Source organism: Salmo salar, chromosome 12 (genome assembly GCF_965601325.2).
Source record: "Salmo salar chromosome 12, fSalSal1, whole genome shotgun sequence".
NCBI classification, from domain to species: domain Eukaryota; kingdom Metazoa; phylum Chordata; class Actinopteri; order Salmoniformes; family Salmonidae; genus Salmo; species Salmo salar.
In genome coordinates, this window is record NC_138302.1 from 66,473,748 (window position 1) to 66,497,407 (window position 23,660).

General features: G+C 43.3%; 1 protein-coding gene across 3 annotated transcripts in view; it reads left to right on the forward strand.

Annotated features, from left to right (window-relative positions):
• The window catches only part of rad18 (RAD18 E3 ubiquitin protein ligase), a 99,038-nt gene that overhangs the window by 53,746 nt on the left and 21,632 nt on the right, over positions 1-23,660 (forward strand). The window contains exons 10-13 of one of the 3 annotated variants that reach the window (XR_001319692.3): positions 2,139-2,279; positions 10,205-10,373; positions 13,795-13,879; positions 14,053-14,861. Coding sequence is in view for 2 of the 3 variants with exons in the window: in XM_014132864.3 (XP_013988339.1) it covers positions 2,139-2,279; positions 10,205-10,373; positions 13,795-13,828 (344 nt within the window). In the remaining variant the exon portion in view is untranslated. Of the gene's footprint in view, positions 1-2,138; positions 2,280-10,204; positions 10,374-13,794; positions 14,862-23,660 lie in introns of those variants that run through there. The other 2 variants (XM_014132864.3, XM_014132861.3) reach the window with 2 other exon arrangements.

Consider the following 23,660-nt stretch of genomic DNA (forward strand, 5'->3'; position numbering starts at 1 on the left):
TCCGATAGAGTTCAGTGTGTCAAATCGGAGGGCCTGTTGTCCGGGCCTCTGGCAGTCTCTATGGGGGTGCCACAGGGTTCAATTCTTGGGCCGGCTCTTTTCTCTGTTTACATCAATGATGTCGCTCTTGCTGCTGGTGAGTCTCTGATCCACCTCTACGCAGACGACACCATTCTGTATCCTTCTGGCCCGTCTTTGGACACTGTGTTAACTACCCTCCAGACGAGCTTCAATGCCATACAACTCTCCTTCCGTGGCCTCCAACTGCTCCTAAATACAAGTAAAACTAAATGCATGCTCTTCAACCGATCGCTTCCTGCACCTGCCCGCCCGTCCAGCATCACTACTCTGGACGGTTCTGACTTAGAATATGTGGACAACTACAAATGCCTAGTTGTCTGGTTAGACTGTAAACTCTCCTTCCAGACTCACATCAAACATCTCCAATCCAAAGTTAAATCTAGAATTGGCTTCCTATTTCGCAACAAAGCATCTTTCACTCATGCTGCCAAACATACCCTCGTAAAACTGACCATACTACCGATTCCCGACTTCGGCGATGTCATTTACAAAATAGCCTCCAATACCCTACTCAATAAATTGGATGCAGTATATCACAGTGCCATCAGTTTTGTCACCAAAGCTCCATATACTACCCACCATTGCGACCTGTACGCTCTCGTTGGCTGGCCCTCGCTTCATACTCGTCGCCAAACCCACTGGCTCCAGGTTATCTACAAGACCCTGCTAGGTAAAGTTCCCCCTTATCTCAGCTCGCTGGTCACCATAGCAGCACCCACCTGTAGCACGTGCTCCAGCAGGTATATCTCTCTGGTCACCCCCAAAGCCAATTCCTCCTTCAGCCGCCTCTCCTTCCAGTTCTCTGCTGCCAATGATTGGAACGAACTACAAAAATCTCTAAAACTGGAAACACTTATCTCCTTCACTAGCTTTAAGCACCAGCTGTCAGAGCAGCTCACAGATTACTGCACCTGTACATAGCCCATCTATAATTTAGCCCAAACAACTACCGCTTCCCTTACTGTATTTATTTATTTATTTTGCTCCTTTGCACCCCATTATTTCTATTTCTACTTTGCACTTTCTTCCACTGCAAATCTACCATTCCAGTGTTTTACTTGCTATTTGTATTTACTTCACCACCATGTCCTTTTTTGCCTTTACCTCCCTTATCTCACCTCATTTGCTCACTTTGTGTGTAGACTTATTTTTCTACTATATTATTGACTGTATGTTTGTTTTACTCCATGTGTAACTCTGTTGTTGTATGTGTCGAACTGCTTGCTTTATCTTGGCCAGGTCACAATTGTAAATGAGAACTTGTTCTCAATTTGCCTACCTGGTTAAATAAAGGTGAAAAAAAAAAAAATCTCTGGAGTTTGTGCTCAGTTCTATTATTGTAATATTTCATGTGTCTTTGGTGTTTTTTTGGCTGAATTGAACCCATCTGTTTTTGCACTCAACTTGAATGCCTTCTGCTGACTTGATCCAATAGCTTTGTCTGCCTTAATCGTGTAGTTTTCATTTTTGGTTTGACTCATGTCTTAATGAGTTTGTTTTTCCAGCAGAAACTTGTGGTTTAATTTGATTTGTTATCATTTAACTGTTTCTGTGTAGGCTGATAAGCTCTCGGAGGGGCCTTTTTATGGAGCTCACCCTCGTCTGTCTATCATATTCGTAAAACCCTTGTCTTTTTTCTTCTGCTATTTAAAACCCAAAAATCCCCACAAACCTCCCATGACACACTGTCCTTTACCATCACTGCAACTGAATATAGCGCTGTTCTCCACAATGTACTCAGAGAAGGGTCCTGTATTCTAACACACCAGGCCTTACATTAACATTGGTTATCTTCCAGAGCGCGTGCCTCTAGTTATGATATAATAAGCAGGAGGGAGTTTGTATGATAGGTGCCTTGATGTATCTGGGTCTTAAACCACGCTTGTTTCTCTGCGTTTGGATGTGGGTTTTTGTATAAAAGGGAATCGAACTACAGTTCTCCCTCTATGCAACATTCAGAAACAGGATCTGTCTGCTTACGTGTGTTACTGTGTATGTGCATGTCTGATCTCTGCATGCCTCACCTGGCTTCTTACCTCTAATCATCTGTATTGCAGGGAAGCAGCATAACAGTGAGTTCTCCCGCCTTATCGCCCAGGTCCGGGGTCGCCTGGAAAAGACCAGGAAGAGGGAGATGAAACAGAAAGTGAGGGATGAGGGAGTAGAGGAGGACCGGAGAGCGTGCTCCAGCTCTGCAGGTACCACCGTAACCCTCATTAACATGTTGAGGGGATTAAACGGGGGTTAGCACCGTCACCACAAAATATCTTACAGCCCCCAGCCTCCCCAGCAGAGCTCACAGTCCATAAGTAATTTGCAAAAGGAGAGAGACGCAGGGACGGTTTCTGTATGAAGAACCCTCTCTGTATTCCTGTTCAGGGGGATTTGCTATCACAACCTTCACATCGTCACTCAGCCCCAGACCTCTGATGGCTCCTCTTCAGGTGGTCACGGTTGATCAGGGTTCAGCTATACACCCAGCAGCATGGCCACAAGGCTGTTTTCTCCCCAAAATGTTTTTAATCCATTGCATTTTATGTGAATTTCCAAGATGTGCTCGTCTTTGTCTTATCCCGTGTAAATAGTTTTTTTTTTTTCCCGTATATACTTTAATCTCACTTTCTATCTACGAACTAAATATACTTTCCTGCAACCTGCCTCACCCAATGTGGTACAGATCTGCTATTTTTATTCCTTATAACTGGAACCTCCATCAGGAGCTAGCCAGCTAACTAGCTACTAGCTATCAGTCTTCGTTAGCCACGGCTAGCGGTCTTCACCTTTAGCTCGGACACCAGCCAGCTTTACCTCGGACAATACCTGCCAGTCTGCACAGCGCGATATCAACCCAGAGCATATCGGACTGCTTCTCTTTACCACATCACCGGATTCCTGCTGCAAGCTCTGGACCATTACCCCGGATCATCGCAGCTATCTAGCTGCAATCGAGTGGCTACTGTTAGCTAACGCCTCTGTCCAGAAGCAAGCACCAGTTAACCTTGGGCTAGCCTCGAGCTATACCCATATACCAGCTAACTTATTGGGCTACAATACCTCTTTTGCCAATTGGACTGGACCCTTTATTGTCGACACGGAGCCCCGCCGATCCATCACGACTGGTCTGCCGACGTAATCGTCCAATGTGGTTTCAACAGGCGTTTCCATTGCGATGTCGCCGAAGCCCCATCCGCTAGCCCCGGCCCGCTAGCTTTCTGAACGCCATGTAGTAGCGACTACCGAACGGCTCCCTTACTCACCTATTGCTGCTCATTGGACAAATATGATCACTCGGCTACACAGCTGATGCCTGCTGGACTATTCACTAACACTGTACCTCTTTTTGTTTATCTGTCGGCCCCAGCCTCCAACTCAGGTCCTGTGCATACCTAACTGACCCTCTCTGTCCATTCATCGCCATTTACCCATTGCTGTCTTATCTCTCCCGATCAACACCCGTGATTGCTTTATGCCTCTCTTTAATGTCAATATGCCTTGTCTACTGCTGTCTCGGTTAGTACTTTTTGTTTTATTTCATGTAGAGCCCCCAGTCCCGCTCAACATGCCTTAGATAGCGCTTTTGTCCCACCCTCCATACATGCGGAGACCTCGCCTGGCTTAACTGGTGCCCCCAGAGATGCAATCTCTCTCATCGTCACTCAACTCCGAGGTTTACCTCCACTGTACACACACCCTACCATACCGTTGTCTGTACATTATGCCCTGAATCTATTCTACCACTCCCATAAATCTGCTCCTTTTATTCTCTGTTCCCAGCGCACTAGACGACCAGTTCTTATAGCCTTTAGCCATACCCTTAACCAACTCCTCCTCTATTCCTCTGGTGATGTAGAGGTTAACCCAGGCCCTGTAGCCCCCAGTACCACACCTGTTCCCCAAGTGCTCTCATTTGTTGACTGCTATAACCGTCAAAGCCTTGGTTTCATGCATGTTAACATCAGAAGCCTCCTCCCTAAGTTTGTTTTATTCACTGCTTCAGCACACTCCACCAACCCTGATGTCCTAGCCGTGTCTGAATCCTGGCTTAGGAAGGCCACCAAAAATTCTGAAATTTCTATCCCAACTACAACATTTTCCGCCAAGATAGAACTGCCAAAGGGGGCGGAGTTGCAATCTACTGCAGAGACAGCCTGCAGAGTTCTGTCATACTATCCAGGTCTGTGCACAAACAGTTTGAACTTCTTCCGCTTGTTATAGACCCCCCTCAGCCCCCAGCTGTGCCCTGGACACCATATGTGAATTGATTGCCCCCCATTTGTCTTCTGAGTTCGTACTGATAGGTGACCTAAACTGGGATATGCTTAGCCTGTTTAGGATAGGGGGCAGTATTGACACGGCTGGATAAAAAACATACCCGATTTAATCTGGTTACCACTCCTACCCAGTAACTAGAATATGCATATACTTATTACATATGGATAGAAAACACCCTAAATTTTCTAAAACTGTTTGAATGGTGTCTGTGAGTATAACAGAACTCAAATGGCAGGTCAAAACCTGAGAGATTCCTTTACAGGAAGTGGCCTGTCTGACCATTTCTTGAACTTCTTTTCCATCTCTATCATTTACTAAGGATCTCTGCTCTAACGTGACACTTCCCACGTCGTCCATAGGCGCTCAGAGCCCGGGAAAAAACAGAATGTCGTCATTCCAGCCCCAGGCTGAAACACATTATCGCCTTTCTCAAGTGGCCGATCAAGGGACACTGGGCTTATGCTCGTGACCCCGACCGCCCCCGCCTTTGGGATTTTTTCCTCTGTTTGCCGAAAAGGAGATTCCCTGTCGGAATATTATCGCTTTTCTACGAGAAAAATGTCGTAAAAATTGATTTTAAACAGCGGTTGACATGCTTCGAAGTACGGTAATGGAATACTTAGAATTTTATTGTCACGAATTGCGCCATGCGCGTGACACTTCTTTACTATTTCGGATAGTGTCTGGAACGCACGAACAAAACGCCACTATTCGGATATAACGATGGATTATTTTGGACCAAACCAACATTTGTTATTGAAGTAGCAGTTCTGGGTGTGCATTCTGACGAAGACAACAAAAGGTAATCAAACTTTTATAATAGTAAATATGATTATGGTGAGTGCTAAACTTGCCGGGTGTCTAAATAGCGAGCCCGTGATGCCTGGGCTATGTACTTAGAATATTGCAAAATGTGCTTTCACCAAAAAGCTATTTTAAAATCGGACATATCGAGTGCATAGAGGAGGTCTGTATCTATAATTCTTAAAATAATTGTTATGCTTTTTGTGAACGTTTATCGTGAGTAATTTAGTAAAATGTTAGCGAATTCCCCGGAAGTTTGCGGGGGGTATGCTAGTTCTGAACGTCACATGCTAATGTAAAAAGCTGGTTTTTGATATAAATATGAACTTGATTGAACAAAACATGCATGTATTGTATAACATAATGTCCTAGGGTTGTCATCTGATGAAGATCATCAAAGGTGAGTGCTGCATTTAGCTGTCTTCTGGGTTTTGGTGACATTATATGCTGGCTTGAAAAATGGGTGTCTGATTATTTCTGGCTTGGTACTCTGCTGACATAATCTAATGTTTTGCTTTCGTTGTAAAGCCTTTTTGAAATCGGACAGTGTGGTTAGATTAACGAGAGTCTTGTCTTTAAATGGCTGTAAAATAGTCATATGTTTGAGAAATTGAAGTAATAGGATTTTTAACGTTTTGAAAATCGCGCCACAGGCTTGCAGTGGCTGTTACGTAGGTGGGACGAATTCGTCCCGCCTAGCCTAGAGAGGTTAACACCCCGGCCGTCCTACAATCTAAGCTAGATGCCCTCAATCTCACACAAATTATCAAGGAACCTACCAGGTACAACTCTAAATCCGTAAACACGGCACTCTCATAGATATCATCCTTACCAACTTGCCTTCTAAATACACCTCAGCGATCATTGCCTGCATCCGTAACGGGTCCGTGGTCAAATGACCACCCCTCATCACTGTCAAACGCTCCCGAAAACACTTCAGCGAGCAGGCCTTTCTATTCGACCTAGCCTGGCTATCCTGGAAGGATATTGACCTCAACCTGTCAGTAGAGGATGCCTGGTTGCTCTTCAAAAGTGCTTTCCTCTCCATCTTAAATAAGCATTCCCCATTCCATTTTTTTTTTACTAAGAACAGATCTAGCCCTCTGTTCACTCCAGACTTGACTGCCCTTGACCAGCAGAAAAACATCCTGTGGCGTACAGCATTAGCATTGAATAGCCCCCGCAATATGCAACTTTTCAGGGAAGTTAGGAACCAATATACACAGTCAGTTTGGAAAGCAAAGGCTAGCTTTTTCAAACAGAAATTTTCATCCTGTTGCACAAATTTCAAAAAGTTTTGGGACACTGTAAAGTCCATGGAGAATAAGAGCACCTCCTCCCAGCTGCACACTACACTGAGGCTAGGAAACTCTGTCATCACCGATAAATCTACGGAAATCTAGAATATCAATAAGCATTTTTCTACGGCTGTCCATGCTTTCCACCTGGCTACCCCTACCCCAGCCAACAGTTCTGCACCCCCCGCAGCAACTTGCCCAAGCCCCCCCCCCCCCCCCCCCCCGCTTCTCCTTCACCCAAATACAGATAGCTGATGTTCTGAAAGAGCTGCATAATCTGGACCCCTACAAATCAGCTGGGCTAGACAATCTGGACCCTCTCTTTCTAAAATTATCTGCCGCAATTATTGCAACCCCTATTAGTAGCCTTTTCAAACTCTCTTTCGTTTTGTCTGAGATCCCAAAAGATTGGAAAGCTGCTGTTGTCATCCCCCTCTTCAAAGGGGGAGACACTCTAGACCCAAACTGTTACAGACCCATATCTGTCCTGCCTTGCCTTTTTAAAGTCTTTGAAAGCCAAGTTAACAAACAGATCACAGACCATTTCAAATCCCACCGTACCTTCTCCGCAATCTGGTTTCCGAGCTTGTCATGGGTGCACCTCAGCCACGCTCAAGGACCTAAACGATATCATAACCGCCATCAATAAAAGACAGTGCTGTGCAGCCGTCTTCATCGACCTGGCCAATGCTTTCCACTCTGTCAATCACCACATTCTTATCGACAGACTCAACAGCCTTGGTTTCTCAAATGACTGCCTCGCCTGGTTCACCAACTACTTCTCAGACAGAGTTCAGTGTGTCAAATTGGAGGGCCTGTTGTCTGGACCTATGGCAGTCTCTATGGGGGTGCCACAGGGTTCAATTCTCAGGCTGATTCTTTTCTCTGTATATATCAATGATGTTGCTCTTGCTGCTGGTGAGTCTCTGATCCACCTCTACGCAGACGACACCATTCTGTATACTTCTGGCCCTTCTTTGGACACTGTGTTAACAAACCTCCAAACGAGCTTCAGTGCCATACAACACTCCTTCCGTGGCCTCCAACTGCTCTTAAATGCTAGTAAAACTACATGCATGCTCTTCAACCGATCGCTGCCCACACCCGCCTTACAAATACCTAGGTGTCTGGTTAGACTGTAAACTCTCCTTCCAGACTCACATTAAGCATCTCCAATCCAAAATTAAATCTAGAATCGGCTTCCTATTTCGCAACAAAGCCTCCTTCACTCATGCTGCTAAACATACCCTCGTAAAACTGACTATCCTACCGATCCTTGACTTCGGCGATGTCATTTACAAAATAGCCTCCAACACTCTACTCAGCAAATTGCATGTAGTCTATCACAGTGCCATTCGTTTTGTCACCAAAGCCCCATATACGACCCACCATTGCGACATGTATGCTCTCGTTGGCTGGCTCTCGCTTCATATTCGTTGCCAAACCCACTGGCTCCAGGTCATCTATAAGTCTTTGCTAGGTAAAGCCCCGCCTTATCTCAGCTCACTGGTCACCATAGCAACTCCCACCCGTAGCATGCGCTCCAGCAGGTATATTTCACTGGTCATCCCCAAAGCCAACACCTCTTTGGCCGCCTTTCCTTCCAGTTCTCTGCTGCCATTGACTGGAACGAATTGCAAAAATCCCTGAAGCTGGAGACTTATATCTCCCTCACTAACTTTAAGCATCAGCTGTCAGAGCAGCTTACCGATCACTGCACATGTACACAGCCCATCTGTAAATTGCCCACTCAACTGCCTCATCCGCATATTGTTATTTATTTTTGCTATTTTGCACTACAGTATCCCTACTTTCTCATCATCATCTTCACATCTATCACTCCAGTTTTAATGCTAAATTGAAATTAATTCGCCACTGTGGCCTATTTATTGCCTGACATCCCTAATCTTACTACATTTGAAAAAACACTGTATATAGATTTTTCTATTGTGTTATTGACTGTACGTTTGTTTATCCCATGTGTAACTCTGTGTTGTTGTTTTTGTCGAACTGCTTTGCTTTATCTTGGCCAGGTCGCAGTTGTACATGAGAACTTGTTCTCAACTGGCCTACCTGGTTAAATAAAGGTGAAATAAAAAAATGTGGAGACAGCTTATTTGAGCCCTCTCATATTGGCTCTGATACGTGTTCTGTTATAGTGTTGTTTCAATGTGGGCATTAAAAAAGGTGTCCGCATGCTTCCCAGCCAAAAGTTAGATGCATGAACTCTATAGTGTTCGTTCATATATTATGAAGATATTTTGTGGCGTTTTTGTTCGTTTTGGACTTCAGTGAGTTTTTTTTTTCAGCTGTTCTTGCACACAACATTTTTCCTGGAGGGAAGCCGAAGTTCAGAGCCGAAGTCTTCGCCCCTTCGTCGGTGATTGGTCAACAGTAGGGCTCCTTCAAAATCTTTGTCATTTTATTGAAAAATAGTGCACCAAACATCCTTTAAAATTGCGCATCTAAGATCTCTTTGGCAAAAACATCAATATTAATGACAGATTTCTTGAGGTAGCTTAAATTAATCCCGTCTATTTTGAGAAAGTGTATAGTTGTTACGGCGACTCAAAAAGGACAAATAGTACTATTGCCGCTTTTTTTCCTGTTTTTCAAGCAAAGGTCTTAAGGGAGTATACAAGTACACTCGTTCGGTTCGGCTTGCTGAGTTCGGCTAGGCGCCAGCTGAACTGAAGCATGCTGACGTCTTTAGTCCTACCCCTTTAAAGATGCTTGTTAACATGCACACCACCATACCCGTGCTGTCTCATGTAGTGCAGGGAATTAATTACAGCCCCAGAGTACAATTCATTTTGAAAGTCAATACACACACTATTACCTCTGCATGTGTGGTTCGTCTTTGGCACGTCAGCCAAAAAAGATACACATGTATTGCATAAAACGTGGAAGCATACTGCCATAACCTGTCGCGTAAGTTATTATGTATATATTTTTTGGCTGACATGCAACACACCCACAAGAGCTCTTTTGGGATTCAGTGTGTTGAATGTCTTGAAAAAGGTCACACTTGTAGTCCACTAAAAGCAGTGGCTGCCAACAAAATGATGGCGCCTATTAATTTTCGATAAAAGGAAAGATCTAGTGTCAAAGTGAGTGAAGCTAGAGGAGCTCGGTGATCAGTGCGTGAACATTAAGTTGGGGAAGCTTAACAGTATGCTAATTATTGGGGATATTGCAGCACGATTGACCAATTGATGCTTGCTATAGCTTCCAGCCCGTGCTGTATTGGCTGTTAGTACCTAGCACTACCTAGCATTCTGTTTGCTTTCATCTTGAAAAAAACAACAACCACATGGTGTTTTAACTGTCGACAAATCAAGCGTTTCATTGCTTTACATGGAATTCCCCCATCACAGAACGAAACGTCAGGTAATCATATTTATAATGCATAGAATACCATTAACTGCTGGTCATATATTTTGCCCACCGCCTAGAAGACACAGTGGTTTGTTTGTGGTTAAAGTCATTTTGAACATTACATTGGGGAAATATCTATGATAAAGATAGAAATTGACATGGATGACTTTAGCATCTATCATGCAGCCTGCTCACACATCATGTGTACAACGTTAAAACAGGACAGATCCAGATTTGAAAGACATGGTTGTCAAGGACAGTTTCCCAACATAGATTCCTGACAGCTCATTTTCACCAATGATTGATTTTCTACCAGTTTTTTATGACATGATCATTAGTACTGTCCATGTTCTTTCCCCTCCTTTCTGTAGATAAAGCAGCAGAACAGGAACAGAGGGATCCCAGTCCCAGTGACTCAGAGGCCTTCTGCATATTGATGACATCACCAGTACAGGAGCCCTCTGAGGAGCAGCAGCAGCCTTCTGTTGTAGAGGTCATTTCCAGGTCACCCAGCTGTCTCAGTGACGTGTCCATCAGCAGGTGAGCGAGCCCAGGAGACGGCAGAATTGATTAGGGTGAAGTTGCCCTTAGACACTGATCTTGGGTCCGTTGTGCATTTTACCAACTAATGGTTAAGGTTAGGATTGGGGAAGTGTATTCTTGATCTGATTCAAGATCTGTACCTTGGGGAAACTTCACCCCAAGCCAGCTGAATAGCTGATTCTCCACTCCTCAATAAGCAGACATTTGACTTGTCTTCTCGGGGTTTCTCTGTTTCAATGCTTCACAGCTCTCAAAACAGGAGAGCTGTTGTGTGTGTGTGTGGTATTACTGAGGAACTCTGTGTGAAACTAAAGTCGGACTCTCAGCGGGAGTATTGAGTTGGTTCTGACTCACACAGCTCGTTGCTGGCCTCTGGAAAGAGTTCTATCAGCATTCATACCCCCACAGCCTGCCTGCACTTCAGCCCAGAATAGTTTAAATTGCCTTTAATTTAGAAAGACACCGCAAGGTTGGCTAGTTGAAGACTAAAGTTACGTGTTGAACATAACACTCCAAATCAGTCACAGATACCTAACAGTACCTAGCTCTTATCAAAACAGGGTTGGGACAAGTTACTAACGTCAACTGATCAAAGAAAAAAAAACTCTATGGTAGATTTATATTTTTACAGAGATTGATATATTAAAAATGTTGATATATAGTATTGGAACAATATACACTGCTCAAAACAATAAAGGGAACACTAAAATAACACATCCTAGATCTGAATGAATGAAAAAATCTTATTAAATACTTTTTTCTTTACATAGTTGAATGTGCTGACAACAAAATCACACAAAAATAATCAATGGAAATCCAATTTATCAACCCATGGAGGTCTGGATTTGGAGTCACACTCAAAATTATAGTGGAAAACCACAGTACAGGCTGATCCAACTTTGATGTAATATCCTTAAAACAAGTCAAAATGAGGCTCAGTAGTGTGTGTGGCCTCCACGTGCCTGTATGACCTCCCTACAATGCCTGGGCATGCTCCTGATGAGGTGGTGGATGGTCTCCTGAGGGATCTCCTCCCAGACCTGGACTAAAGCATCCGCCAACTCCTGGACAGTCTGTGGTGCAACGTGGCGTTGGTGGATGGAGCGAGACATGATGTCCCAGATGTGCTCAATTGGATTCAGGTCTGGGGAACGGGTGGGCCAGTCCATAGCATCAATGCCTTCCTCTTGCAGGAACTGCTGACACACTCCAGCCACATGAGGTCTAGCATTGTCTTGCATTAGGAGGAACCCAGGGCCAACCGCACCAGCATATGGTCTCACAAGGAGTCTGAGGATCTCATCTCGGTACCTAATGGCAGTCAGGCTACCTCTGGCGAGCACATGGAGGGCTGTGCGGCCCCCCAAAGAAATGCCACCCCACACCATGACTGACCCACCGCCAAACCGGTCATGCTGGAGGATGTTGCAGGCAGCAGAACGTTCTCCACGGCGTCTCCAGACTGTCACGTCTGTCACATGTGCTCAGTGTGAATCTGCTTTCATCTGTGAAGAGCACAGGGCGCCAGTGGCGAATTTGCCAATCTTGGTGTTCTCTGACAAATGCCAAACGTCCTGCACGGTGTTGGGCTGTAAGCACAACCCCCACCTGTGGACATCGGGCCCTCATACTACCCTCATGGAGTCTGTTTCTGACCGTTTGAGCAGACACATGCACATTTGTGGCCTGCTGGAGGTCATTTTGCAGGGCTCTGGCAGTGCTCCTCCTTCCACAAAGGCGGAGGTAGCGGTCCTGCTGCTGGGTTGTTGCCCTCCTACGGCCTCCTCCACGTCTCCTGATGTACTGGCCTGTCTCCTGATAGCACCTCCATGCTCTGGACACTACGCTGACAGACACAGCAAACCTTCTTGCCACAGCTCGCATTGATGTGCCATCCTGGATGAGCTGCACTACCTGAGCCACTTGTGTGGGTTGTAGACTCTGTCTCATGCTACCACTAGAGTGAAAGCACCGCCAGCACTCAAAAGTGACCAAAACATCAGCCAGGAAGCATAGGAACTGAGAAGTGGTCTGTGGTTACCACCTGCAGAACCACTCCTTTATTGGGGGTGTCTTGCTAATTGCCTATAATTTCCACCTGTTGTCTATTCCATTTGCACAACAGCATGTGAAATTTATTGTCAATCAGTGTTGCTTCCTAAGTGGACAGTTTGATTTCACAGAAGTGTGATTGACTTGGAGTTACATTGTGTTGTTTAAGTGTTCCCTTTATTTTTTTGAGCAGTATACATTATTGTTTTGAAAATATATTTTTTCAAGGAAGCTGGTCGTGAGCCAGGAAGCTGTTAATTGAACACGTGCTGCTTTTGTCTGGAATATCGACCTGGACCCCAAAGGATGCAGATTCGTAGAGCCATCAGCTACAGAATGTAATTAATAGTGTGTTCCCTTGTTCAGAGTGTCAGACCTGTGTATGCTGTGTGCCAGAGGGCCTTATCAAATAAGCACTATGAGATGTCCAGACTCCCACCACAATTTAGAGCTCTATACAGCAAGTTTTTTTTTTTTGGCAGAGGCTAATGTTCCATTGACCTGCTCCTATTCATATGAGGCCCTAGAGTTTCACGCAAATATGCTTTTCTGTCGCCCCACATTCTGCCTGTATGGAGCTGGAAGTGTGTCTGTGTGAAATCTGGCAGGTGTGATAATGAATTATAACCCTGTGTGTGTGTGTGTGTGTGTGTGTGTGTGTGTGTGTGTGTGTGTGTGTGTGTGTGTGTGTGCACATCACCTGCCTCTGATAAAGCCACCGCCTGGCTCGGCTACCAGCTGGGGACTCGGACACCTAACAATGCTCTGAACCACACCAGTTAAATTGCCTCTTAGCCGGCGCTATCATCAGAGCAGCACTTGGTCAGACCTCTCTCCCACTCCCCCCAGTAATGAGCCAGTTAGTCAGTCAGACGGAGAGCTGCTCCACGCTCCAGCAGCCTGCTCTAATAGCTAACAGCCAGGCATTAGCCCTACCAGTTGCTACAGCCCACCTACCTACTTAACTCTTTATGCAGATAGACATTTCATTAGTCTTCCCCTGGAGGGGCACCAAGAGGAGTGCTCTCACCTTCCAGAGCCAATCTACTCTCTGTTTGGCTGCATTAAGGCATGTAAATGTCTTGTAAAGGTGTTTTATTAGGACTTCCAGGGAGATATTAACAAATATTGGCTTCCTCTTTCAGAAAAGGCTTGCTAAAAATCGATTGCATATATCCTTCTCATCATTTATCCATCCCATCCAGGGTTTACATAGTCTTTCTGGTGAGAGTCAGCCATTACTGAATATTCCTCACAGCTGCTGGAGCAGATGAATTTTTTGGTCATCAAATAGAAATCTTCTCACCAGGTGTCACACTGTTTCGAATTTATTCCTGTTTCCATTCATATGATTATAATGCTACAGTTTTTCAGTCCTGCTTCTGGAGGTCACCTTGTGATCCTGTGTGAGTGTGAACCCCAGGCTGAGCAGAGGGAGATGAGGCCTCCAGGTTTGTGCCGTCTCTTCTGTCTGTACAATCATTACTCACCTGTCAGCGCCTATTAGAGCTCTCTTTATGTGGTAGGCTGTCATGTTACTGTTAGGAGATAACACAAAAATGCATCAGCTTTTTTACCCAATGGTGTACTAATTAGGCTATTCTGTTTGCTCCCTGTTCCACAGTCGAGAACTTCAAAGGGACTATACAGCCCTCAAAGACCATCTTTGGGAGAAGAGCTCTTCACAAAAGTATTTTTTTATTCCCCACACAGTGATAAAAAATGTATCTTTGTCCAGGCAAAGTGATGAAAAGCTCTTTTAATTAATTCAACTTGCATAGAGGGGTGTTGTTGAAGAATCCTGAGAAGTTTTGCTGCACTCTCCACAGGTGTTGGGTTAGAGCATCTCTGAAGAGAACATTTAATGCTGTCTTCTAATCTTACATAAGTGAAAGGCCAGCCGTATGGAGGTACATACTATAAGCAGGTCCTTGTTTGGTTTTGATTTAATGTTTAGGAGAGAAACATTACTTTGAGCTTTCTGCTCATTATGGGATCAATCCGGGCTGCTCAACGCAGGTGTTTGGAATAGATTGACCCAATGTGTTTGCTTTTTTGTGGTTCTCTCCGGTTGTTCTTTCTGGTGAATCTCATTCCTTCTGCACACTATGGCAGTTTCTTCAGCCTCCATTTGCTTTATTGATTTTATTTTTAAGTCCCCCTGACATGTATTGATTTACTTTCAAGAGAAGAGAGTAATATAAAGGAAAATTTTGCTAAAATAACACTGAAATAGTGAGTAGGCTACATACATGATATTTATATTGTGATAAGGCTATATGAAGAACTTACAAACTTCACTTTCAAAAAGGCCGACTTAGGGCTGAAATCATTTTCACTTAAATAGCCATCTTAAGCTTGAACAAAGTACTACAAAGTACTAGTAAATATGTTTTTTTTCCTGTTTAATACATTTGCTAACATTTCTAAAAACCGGTTTTCGCTTTGTCATTATGGGGTATTGTGTATGGGGTATTGTGTGTAGATAGATTCTTTTATCCATTTTAGAATAAGGCTGTAACGTAACAACATGTACAAAAAGTCAAGGGGTCTGAATGCTTTCCGGAAGCACTGTAGATTAAGCCAAGGAGTGTAGCATGGGCAACACAATGTATGACAAGGATTTACTTTTCTGATCAATTTCTCTTCAGTATAAAGATGAAACTGAACAAGTGAGTAAAAGTTCTGCAACGTCAAATAAGCTAGTCGTTTTTGAGTTAGGCTATTAAAAGGTGTTAACCCCTCCCATCCCAGTATATCGACTCATTCATTTAATGGACTCAGAGGGGCTGTGTAGTTTTTACAAAGCGAGAGTTAATCCCCTGATAAAGTGTTTTATTAGCAGTCAGAAGTTCGCTAGAGGTTCCTCTCCGTTAGTTTATAATTTTTTGTTCATTTTCCCCTGGCCAGGAAGTATTCACGCTGGGCTTTTCATTATTAATATTAATAGCCTTCCAATGAAAAGAACCAGCTTCAAAGAGGCCTGGTTTAATCCATGTAGATGGGCTCCTTGTCCTGGGTTGTCCTTACCTGCCTCCCAGGCCCTCCGTGGCCCCAAGACACTGATCTCAGGGGATTCAAGCCAAATCGGGTCATATTTGATTATGCCTGGCACCACACACACTTCCCATTCCTCTGTTCCACAGCCAAGTTTGAACCATCCTTTCAGCTACTATTTTTGGATAAAGGACTCAGTAAACCTCACATCATCCCGGCTTTTGTATTTCATCCAGGCCAAAATTAGCTGCTTGATATGATGACCATGGGATATGCCAAGTAAGGGATTTATTTAAAAAACCCATGTAATGCGATGGCACAATTAGGGCTGGCACAATTACCGTATAACCGTGTAACCAACAGTTATGAATGAAGACCGTCATGAAAATAAAATAACCCTTGTAAAAAATATGTAATGGCTGCCTGGTATTTTGACGCAATAATTTCCATTAATGGGTTACACTTCCTGCAATGCTTCTCGCAATTTGTCACCAGCAGAGAGGAAGAGGCTAAGCGGGAGGGTGGTTTACTCTGAATTTTGGTTTGTAGGTCAACGAGTATGGTTACATGCACACAATAATACAATTGTTGTGAATAGTCAGATAAATTTACAACCTGGAATTAAAATATATTTTTGGGGGGTTTATATCATTTGATTTACACAACATGCCTACCACTTTGAAGATGCAAAATATTTTTTATTGAGAAATAAACAAGAAATAAGACAAAAAACTGAACTTGAGCGTAACGATTCACCCCCCCAAAAGTCCATACTTTTTTGAGCCACCTTTTGCAGCAATTACAGCTGCAAGTCTCTGTAAGCTTGGCACGTATAGCCACTGGGATTTTTGCCCATTCTTCAAGGCAAAACTTCTCTAGCTTCTTCAAGTTGGATGGGTTTCGCTGGTGTACAGCAATCTTTTAGTCACACCATAGATTCTCAATTGGATTGAGGTCTGGGCTTTGACTAGGCCATTCCAAGACATTTAAATGTTTCCCCTTAAACCACTTGAGTGTTGCTTTAGCAGTATGCTTAGGGTCATTGTCCTGCTGGAAGGTGAACCTCTGTCCCAGTCTCAAATCTGTTGGAAAACCGATACAAGTTTCCCTCAAGAATTTCCCTGTATTTAGCGCCATCATTCCTTCAATTCTGACCAGTTTCGCAGTCCCTTCCGATGAAAAACATTCCCACAGCATAATGCTGCCACCACCATGCTTCACTTTAGGGATGGTGTTCTCGGGGTGATGGGAAGTATTGGGTTTGTACCAGACATGGCGTTTTCCTTGTTGGCCAAAAAAATTGAATTTTGTCACATCTGACCAGATTACCTTCTTCCATATGTTTGGGGAGTTTCCCACATGCCTTTTGGCGAACACCAAATGTGTTTGCTTATTTTTTTCTTTAAGCAATGGCTTTTTTCTGCCCACTCTTCTGTAAAGCCCAGCTCCGTGGAGTGTACGGCTTAAAGTGGTCCTATGGACAGATATTCCAATCTCCACTGTGGAGCTTTGCAGCTCCTTCAGGGTTATCTTTGGTTTCTTTGTTGCCTCTCTGATTAATGCCCTCCTTGCCTGGTCCGTGAGATTTGGTGGGCGGCCCTCTCTTGGCAGGTTTGTTGTGGTGCCATATTCTTTCCATTTTTTAATAATGGATTTAATGGTGCTCCATGGGATGTTCAAAGTTTCTGATATTTTTTTATAACCCAACCCTGATCTGTACTTCTCCACAACTTTGACCCTGACCTGTTTTAAGAGCTCTTTGGTCTTCATGGTGCCGCTTGCTTGGTGGTGCCCCTTGCTTTGTGGTGTTGCAGACTCTGGGGCCTTTCAGAACCGGTGTATATACAGTTGAAGTTGGAAGTTTACATACACCTTAGCCAAATACATTTAAACTCAGTTTATCACAATTCCTGACATTTAATCCTAGTAAATATTCCCTGTCTTAGGTCAGTTAGGATCACCACTTTATTTTAAGAATGTGAAATGTCAGAATAATAGTACAGAGAATGATTTATTTCAGTTTTTATTTCTTTCATCACATTCCCAGTGGTCAGAAGTTTACATACACTAAATTAGTGTTTGGTAGCATTGCCTTTAAATTGTTTAACTTGGGTCAAACGTTTCGGGTAGCCTTCCACAAGCTTCCCACAATATGTTGGGTGAATTTTGGCCCATTCCTCCTGACAGAGCTGGTGTAACTGGGTCAGGTTTGTAGACCTCCTTGCTCGCACACGCTTTTTCAGTTCTGCCCACAAACTTTCTGTAGGATTGAGGTCAGGGCTTTGTGAAGGCCACTCCAATACCTTGACTTTGTTGTCCTTAAGCCGTTTTTCCCACAACTTTGGAAGTATGCGTGGGGTCATTGTCCATTTGGAAGACTCATTTGCGACCAAGCATTAACTTCCTGACTGATATCTTGAGATGTTGCTTCAATATATCCACATCATTTTCCTCCCTCATGATGCCATCTATTTTGTGAAGTGCACCAGTCCCTCCTGCAGTAAAGCACCCCCACAACATGATGCTGCCACCCCCGTGCTTCACGGTTGGGATGGTGTTCTTCGGCTTGCAAGCCTCCCCCTTTTTCCTCCAAACATAACGATGGTCATTATGGCCAAACAGTTCTATTTTTCTTTCATCAGATCAGAGCACAGGACATTTCTCCAAAAAGTACGGTCTTTGTCCCCATGTGCAGTTGCAAATTGTGGTTTTGGAGCAGTGGCTTCTTCCTTGCTGTGCAGCCTTTCTGGTTGTGTCGATATAGGACTCGTTTTAATGTGGATATAGATACTTTGTACCTGTTTCCTCCAGCATCTTCACAAGGTCCTTTGCTGTTCTGGGATTCATTTGCACTCTTCGCACCAAAGTACATTCATCTCTGAGACAGAACGAGTCTCTTTCCTGAGTGGTATGATGGCTGCGTGGTTCCACGCTGTTTATACTTGTGTACTATTGTTTGTACAGATGAACATGGTACCTTCAGGCATTTGGAAATTGCTCCCAAGGATGAACCAGACTTGTGGAGGTCTCCAACTTTTTTCCTGAGGTCTTGGCTGATTTCTTTTGATTTTCCCATGATGTCAAGCAAAGAGGCACTGAGTTTGAAGGTAGGCCTTGAAATACATCCACAGGTACACCTCCAATTGACTCAAATTATGTCAATTAGCCTATCAGAAGCTTCTAAAGCCATGACATAATTTTCTTGAATTTTCCAAGCTGTTTAACCTGTTAGGGTTAGGGGGCAGTATTTACACGGCCGGATAAAAAAACGTACCCGATTTAATCTGGTTATTACTACTGCCCAGAAACTAGAATATGCATATAATTATTGGCTTTGGATAGAAAACACCCTAAAGTTTCTAAAACTGTTTGAATGGTGTCTGTGAGTATAACAGAACTCATATGGCATGCAAAAACCTGAAGATTCTGTACAGGAAGTGCCCTCTCTGACCATTCCTTGGGCTTCTTGACTCTTTTTATTGAAAACTTAGGATCTTTGCTGTAACGTGACACTTCCTACGGCTCCCATAGGCTCTCAGAACCCGGGAAAAAGCTGAATGATGTCGAGGCAGCCCCTGGCTGAAAAACATTAGACCACTTACCAAAGGCGCTATCAGAGGACAATGAGACTGAGGCGCGTGCACGAGGCGACCCCATGTTTTTATTTTCTCTCTCATTGTACTAAAACACAGATTCCGGTCGGAATATTATTGCTTTTTTACGAGAAAAATGGCATAAAAATTGATTTTAAACAGCGGTTGACATACTTCGAAGTACGGTAATGGAATATTTAGAATTTTTTCGTCACGAAACGCGTCGGGCGCGTCACCCTTCTTTACACTTCGGATAGTGTCTTGAACGCACGAACAAAACAGAGGATATTTGAACATAACTATGGATTATTTTCAACCAAACCAACATTTGTTATTGAAGTAGAAGTCCTGGGAGTGCATTCTGACGAAGAACAGCAAAGGTAATAACATTTTTCTTATAGTAAATCTGACTTTGGTGAGTGCCAAACTTGGTGGGTGTCTAAATAGCTAGCCCTGTGATGCCGGGCTATCTACTTAGAATATTGCAAAATGTGCTTTCACCGAAAAGCTATTTTAAAATCGGACATAGCGAGTGCATAGAGGAGTTCTGTATCTATAATTCTTAAAATAATTATGTTTTTTGTGAACGTTTATCGTGAGTAATTTAGTAAATTCACCGGAAGTTTGCGGGGGGTATGCTAGTTCTGAACGTCACATGCTAATGTAAAAAGCAGTTTTTTGATATAAATATGAACTTGATTGAACAAAACATGCATGTATTGTATAACATAATGTCCTAGGGTTGTCATCTGATGAAGATCATCAAAGGTTAGTGCTGCATTTAGCTGTGGTTTGGGTTTATGTGACATTATATGCTAGCTTGAAAAATGGGTGTCTGATTATTTCTGGCTGGGTACTCTGCTGACATAATCTAATGTTTTGCTTTCGTTGTAAAGCCTTTTTGAAATCTGACAGTGTGGTGTGTGAAATAAATGTAACCGTGTTACAATGTCCCCTCCCGCACACATTTCAGCAGCAAAGTAATTCCCAAACTCTATGAAACATCACGGAGAGAAATTGAAAAGGAATTGACACAGACACCCTATCTAGCTCTCTCCACTGATAGTTGGACCTCCAGAGCAACTCAAAGCTACCTCACTGTGACGGTTCACTATGTACTGGATTGGGAGATGAAGAGCTACAGGTTGTCAAAGCTAAGAAGCACTTTTAAGTTTATATTTTTTTTCTCCCCTTGATTTCATACAGTTGTGACAGAAACCAGGCCTAGTCAGTCATGCTGCCATTTTTCTGAATGGAAAGTTGTATTTGTCTATAGGCAAAATAAAGGGTTCATTGTTTAAAGGGTGATGTAAAGATATCGAAACTCTACCGTTACCGTTGCCCACAAACCGTGGTACATACCAAACCGTGGGCCCACTGTACCGTTGCATCCTTAATATTTATATTTTTAATCCCAGCCCCCGTCCCCGCATGAGGCCTTTTTCCTTTTGGTAGGCCGTCATTGTAAATAAGAATCTGTTCTTAACTGACTTGCCTAGTTAAATAAAGGTTAAAAAAATATATATATATTTCCATCAATGAATAGGCTAAAAAGCCTTATTTTTCAATTAGATTTTTTTTCTTCTTCCGGACAATTGAGCGGCGGCAGTTTTATATATTGGCTTTTCATTTTTTTGCCGGCTATTACTGGCTAACGGAAACCCTGTGCGGGATATCACTTTTCTCCCGCCACGGTCCCCACACGCCGTCGCATAGAACTAATTTGCTGTTTGTTTCTGAGGCCACTGGCATTTTCAAACTGGTTGTTTGTGTGTCAGTGGTGATTAATGGCCCAGAGATATTATTTCACGGGGGTTTCAGTAAGATTCCACGGCACTGAGAGCCTAAACAGTAGGCTCAGACCTGCTATTTCCAGTTAGAAATCTAATCTGTAGTTGGTCTCTGTTTGTTTGAAGTAGAGAGTGTTCAGTATGTAGAAGTCACCACTAGGGTTGCACATTTTGGGGTATATTCAGAGGTGGAAACTTTCCATGGGAATTAACAGGAATATATGGGAATTAATGGAAATATATGCAAATTAATATTAATACCATTTAAATGTAGACGTTTTTTGCATTGGATATATTTACCATATCATATGGAGACAGAAACATAAACCTTTTTTTACCTTATCATAAGTAGACATAATTTACAAATGTTTAAATCCTTCCAATAAAAATAAAATAAACTATTTAGTTACGAATTGTACTTTAATAAAATGAGTTGACTCTTCACATGGGATGATTTCACTGAACAACAAAAGAAAGGGAATTTGATGTCGAATGATCGATCGCATCTCCCAGAAAGTCTAGAAACTAAAAATTTGGTTGTCTTCCTCTCAGGCTTCCATGTCTTCTCCCTGGACCTCCTCAATGTCCACCTCTTGAACATCAGACTCTGAGGCCTCATCTTCACTGTCACTTTCCAACCTTGTTGAGGATGGCTCGTTGTCAGGCTCAATAAGCCTCAAATTTGCCCGGATGGCCACCAATTTTCCAACCCTTGTATTGGTCAGCCTGTTGCGTGCTTTGATGTGTGTGTTCCCAAAGAAGGACCAGTTGCACTCTGAGGCAGCTGATGTTGGTGGGATTTGCAGGATGATGGAGGCAACAGAGGAAAGAGCCTCAGATCCACAAAGTCTCTTCCACCAGGTGGCTGATGAAATCTGTTGGCACGACTGCCATATTACATCTCCATGCCAAAGCCCTTGCTTGGAAGTGTATTTCGCCAGACTGCCAAGAACCTTGCCCTCATCCAGGCCAAGGTGGCGAGACACGATAGTGATTATACCATAGGCCTTGTTGATCTCTGCACCAGACAGGATGCTCTTGCCAGCATACTTTGGGTCCAACATGTGCGCTGCAGCGTGTATGGGCTTCAGGCAGAAGTCGTCACGCTTATTGATGTATTTCAGAACTGCAGTTTTCTCTGCTTGGAGCAACAGTGAAGTGGGCAGGGCAGTACGGATTTCTTCTCTTACATCTGCAAGCAGAGTCTGAACATCAGACAGGATGGCATTGTCTCCCTCAGTCCGTGCAATGGCTACTGCTATAGGTTTCAGGAGTTTCATGCTGCTTACCACTCTCTCCCAAAATACATCATCCAGGAGGATCCTCTTGATGGGGCTGTCCATATCAGCAGACTGTGATATGGCCATTTCTTGGAGAGACTCCTTCCCCTCCAGGAGACTGTCAAACATGATGACAACACCACCCCAACAGGTGGTGCTCTTATTCTTCTCACTTTGCTTGGTGAGGTAGATTGCTGATATAAGGTGATGACCCTTCACATACCTAACCATTTCCTTGGCTCTCTTGTAGAGTGTATCCATTGTTTTCAGTGCCATGATGTCCTTAAGGAGCAGATTCAATGCATGAGCAACATAGCCAATGGGTGTGATGTGAGGGTAGGACTCCTCCTCTTTAGACCAAGCAGCCTTCATGTTCGCAGCTTTGTCTGTCACCAGTCCAAATACCTTCTGTGGTCCAAGGTCATTGATGACTGCCTTCAGCTCATCTGCAATGTAGAGACCGGTGTGTCTGTTGTCCTTTGTGTCTGTACTCTTTTAGAATACTGGTTGAGGGGTGGAGATGATGTAGTTCATTATTCCTTGCCCACGAACATTCTACCACCCATCAGAGATGATTGCAATACAGTCTGCTTTCTCTATAATTTGCTTGATTTTCACTTGAACTCTGTTGAACTCTGCATCCAGAAAATGAGTAGATAATCTGGTTGGAGGGATGTGTGCTAGGCGAAGAACATTCAGAAATCTCTTCCAATACACATTTCCTGTGAGCATCAGAGGTGAACCAGTTGCATACACAGCTCGAGCAAGACATTCATCAGCGTTTCTCTGACTACGTTTCTCCGTTGAGTAAAACAAACTGATTCCAGGAGGACCATGAGCTGTTGCTATCGATAAGGTGTCTGATTCATCATTTTCACCTCAAATAGAAGTAGAGGGTTTTTTGTCAGAGGTTGCTTGTTGTGAGTGCTGAGGGAACTTTATGCACTTGGCCAGATGAATCTACCTCTTTGTTGCATTCTTCACATATGATTTGGCACAGTATTTGCAAATGTACACAACTTTTCCTGCTACATTAGCTGCAGTGAAATGTCTCCACACATCATATAGTGCCTGTGGCATTTTCTTGTAAAGATTGTAAAAAAAAAATTTTTTTTAAAAACCCCAGATACAATTCCATGTGCAGATAAATAGTTAAGCAGTTAGATTAAACAACTCCTTTGTAAGATCAACAGGTGAATTAACACTCCTCAGTTAGCAGGCTCAAGCAAGCTAAAACCCACATGGTAGCAAAAACTAACTAGCAGAAATTGTTAAGTTAAAAATGATTTAAACACACTTTGCTGTAGGCTACTATTTACTACTTAACAAAAAACCATGTATGTCATATAAAATATATTCACCCCACCCAGTATTGTAATAAAAACTTACCAGAAAGCATGTAGTCCTTGGCTCAGACAGTGTAGCAGTGTAGGCTCAATGGCATCTCATTAGTGTGCAAGATCTTGAGAATCAGCTGTACATGTGATGGAAGAGTACACTGCACATGTGGTGGAAGAATTAACTGTGCATGGTTACAATTCCATTGAATTGGGGATAGTTTAACCAAAATAT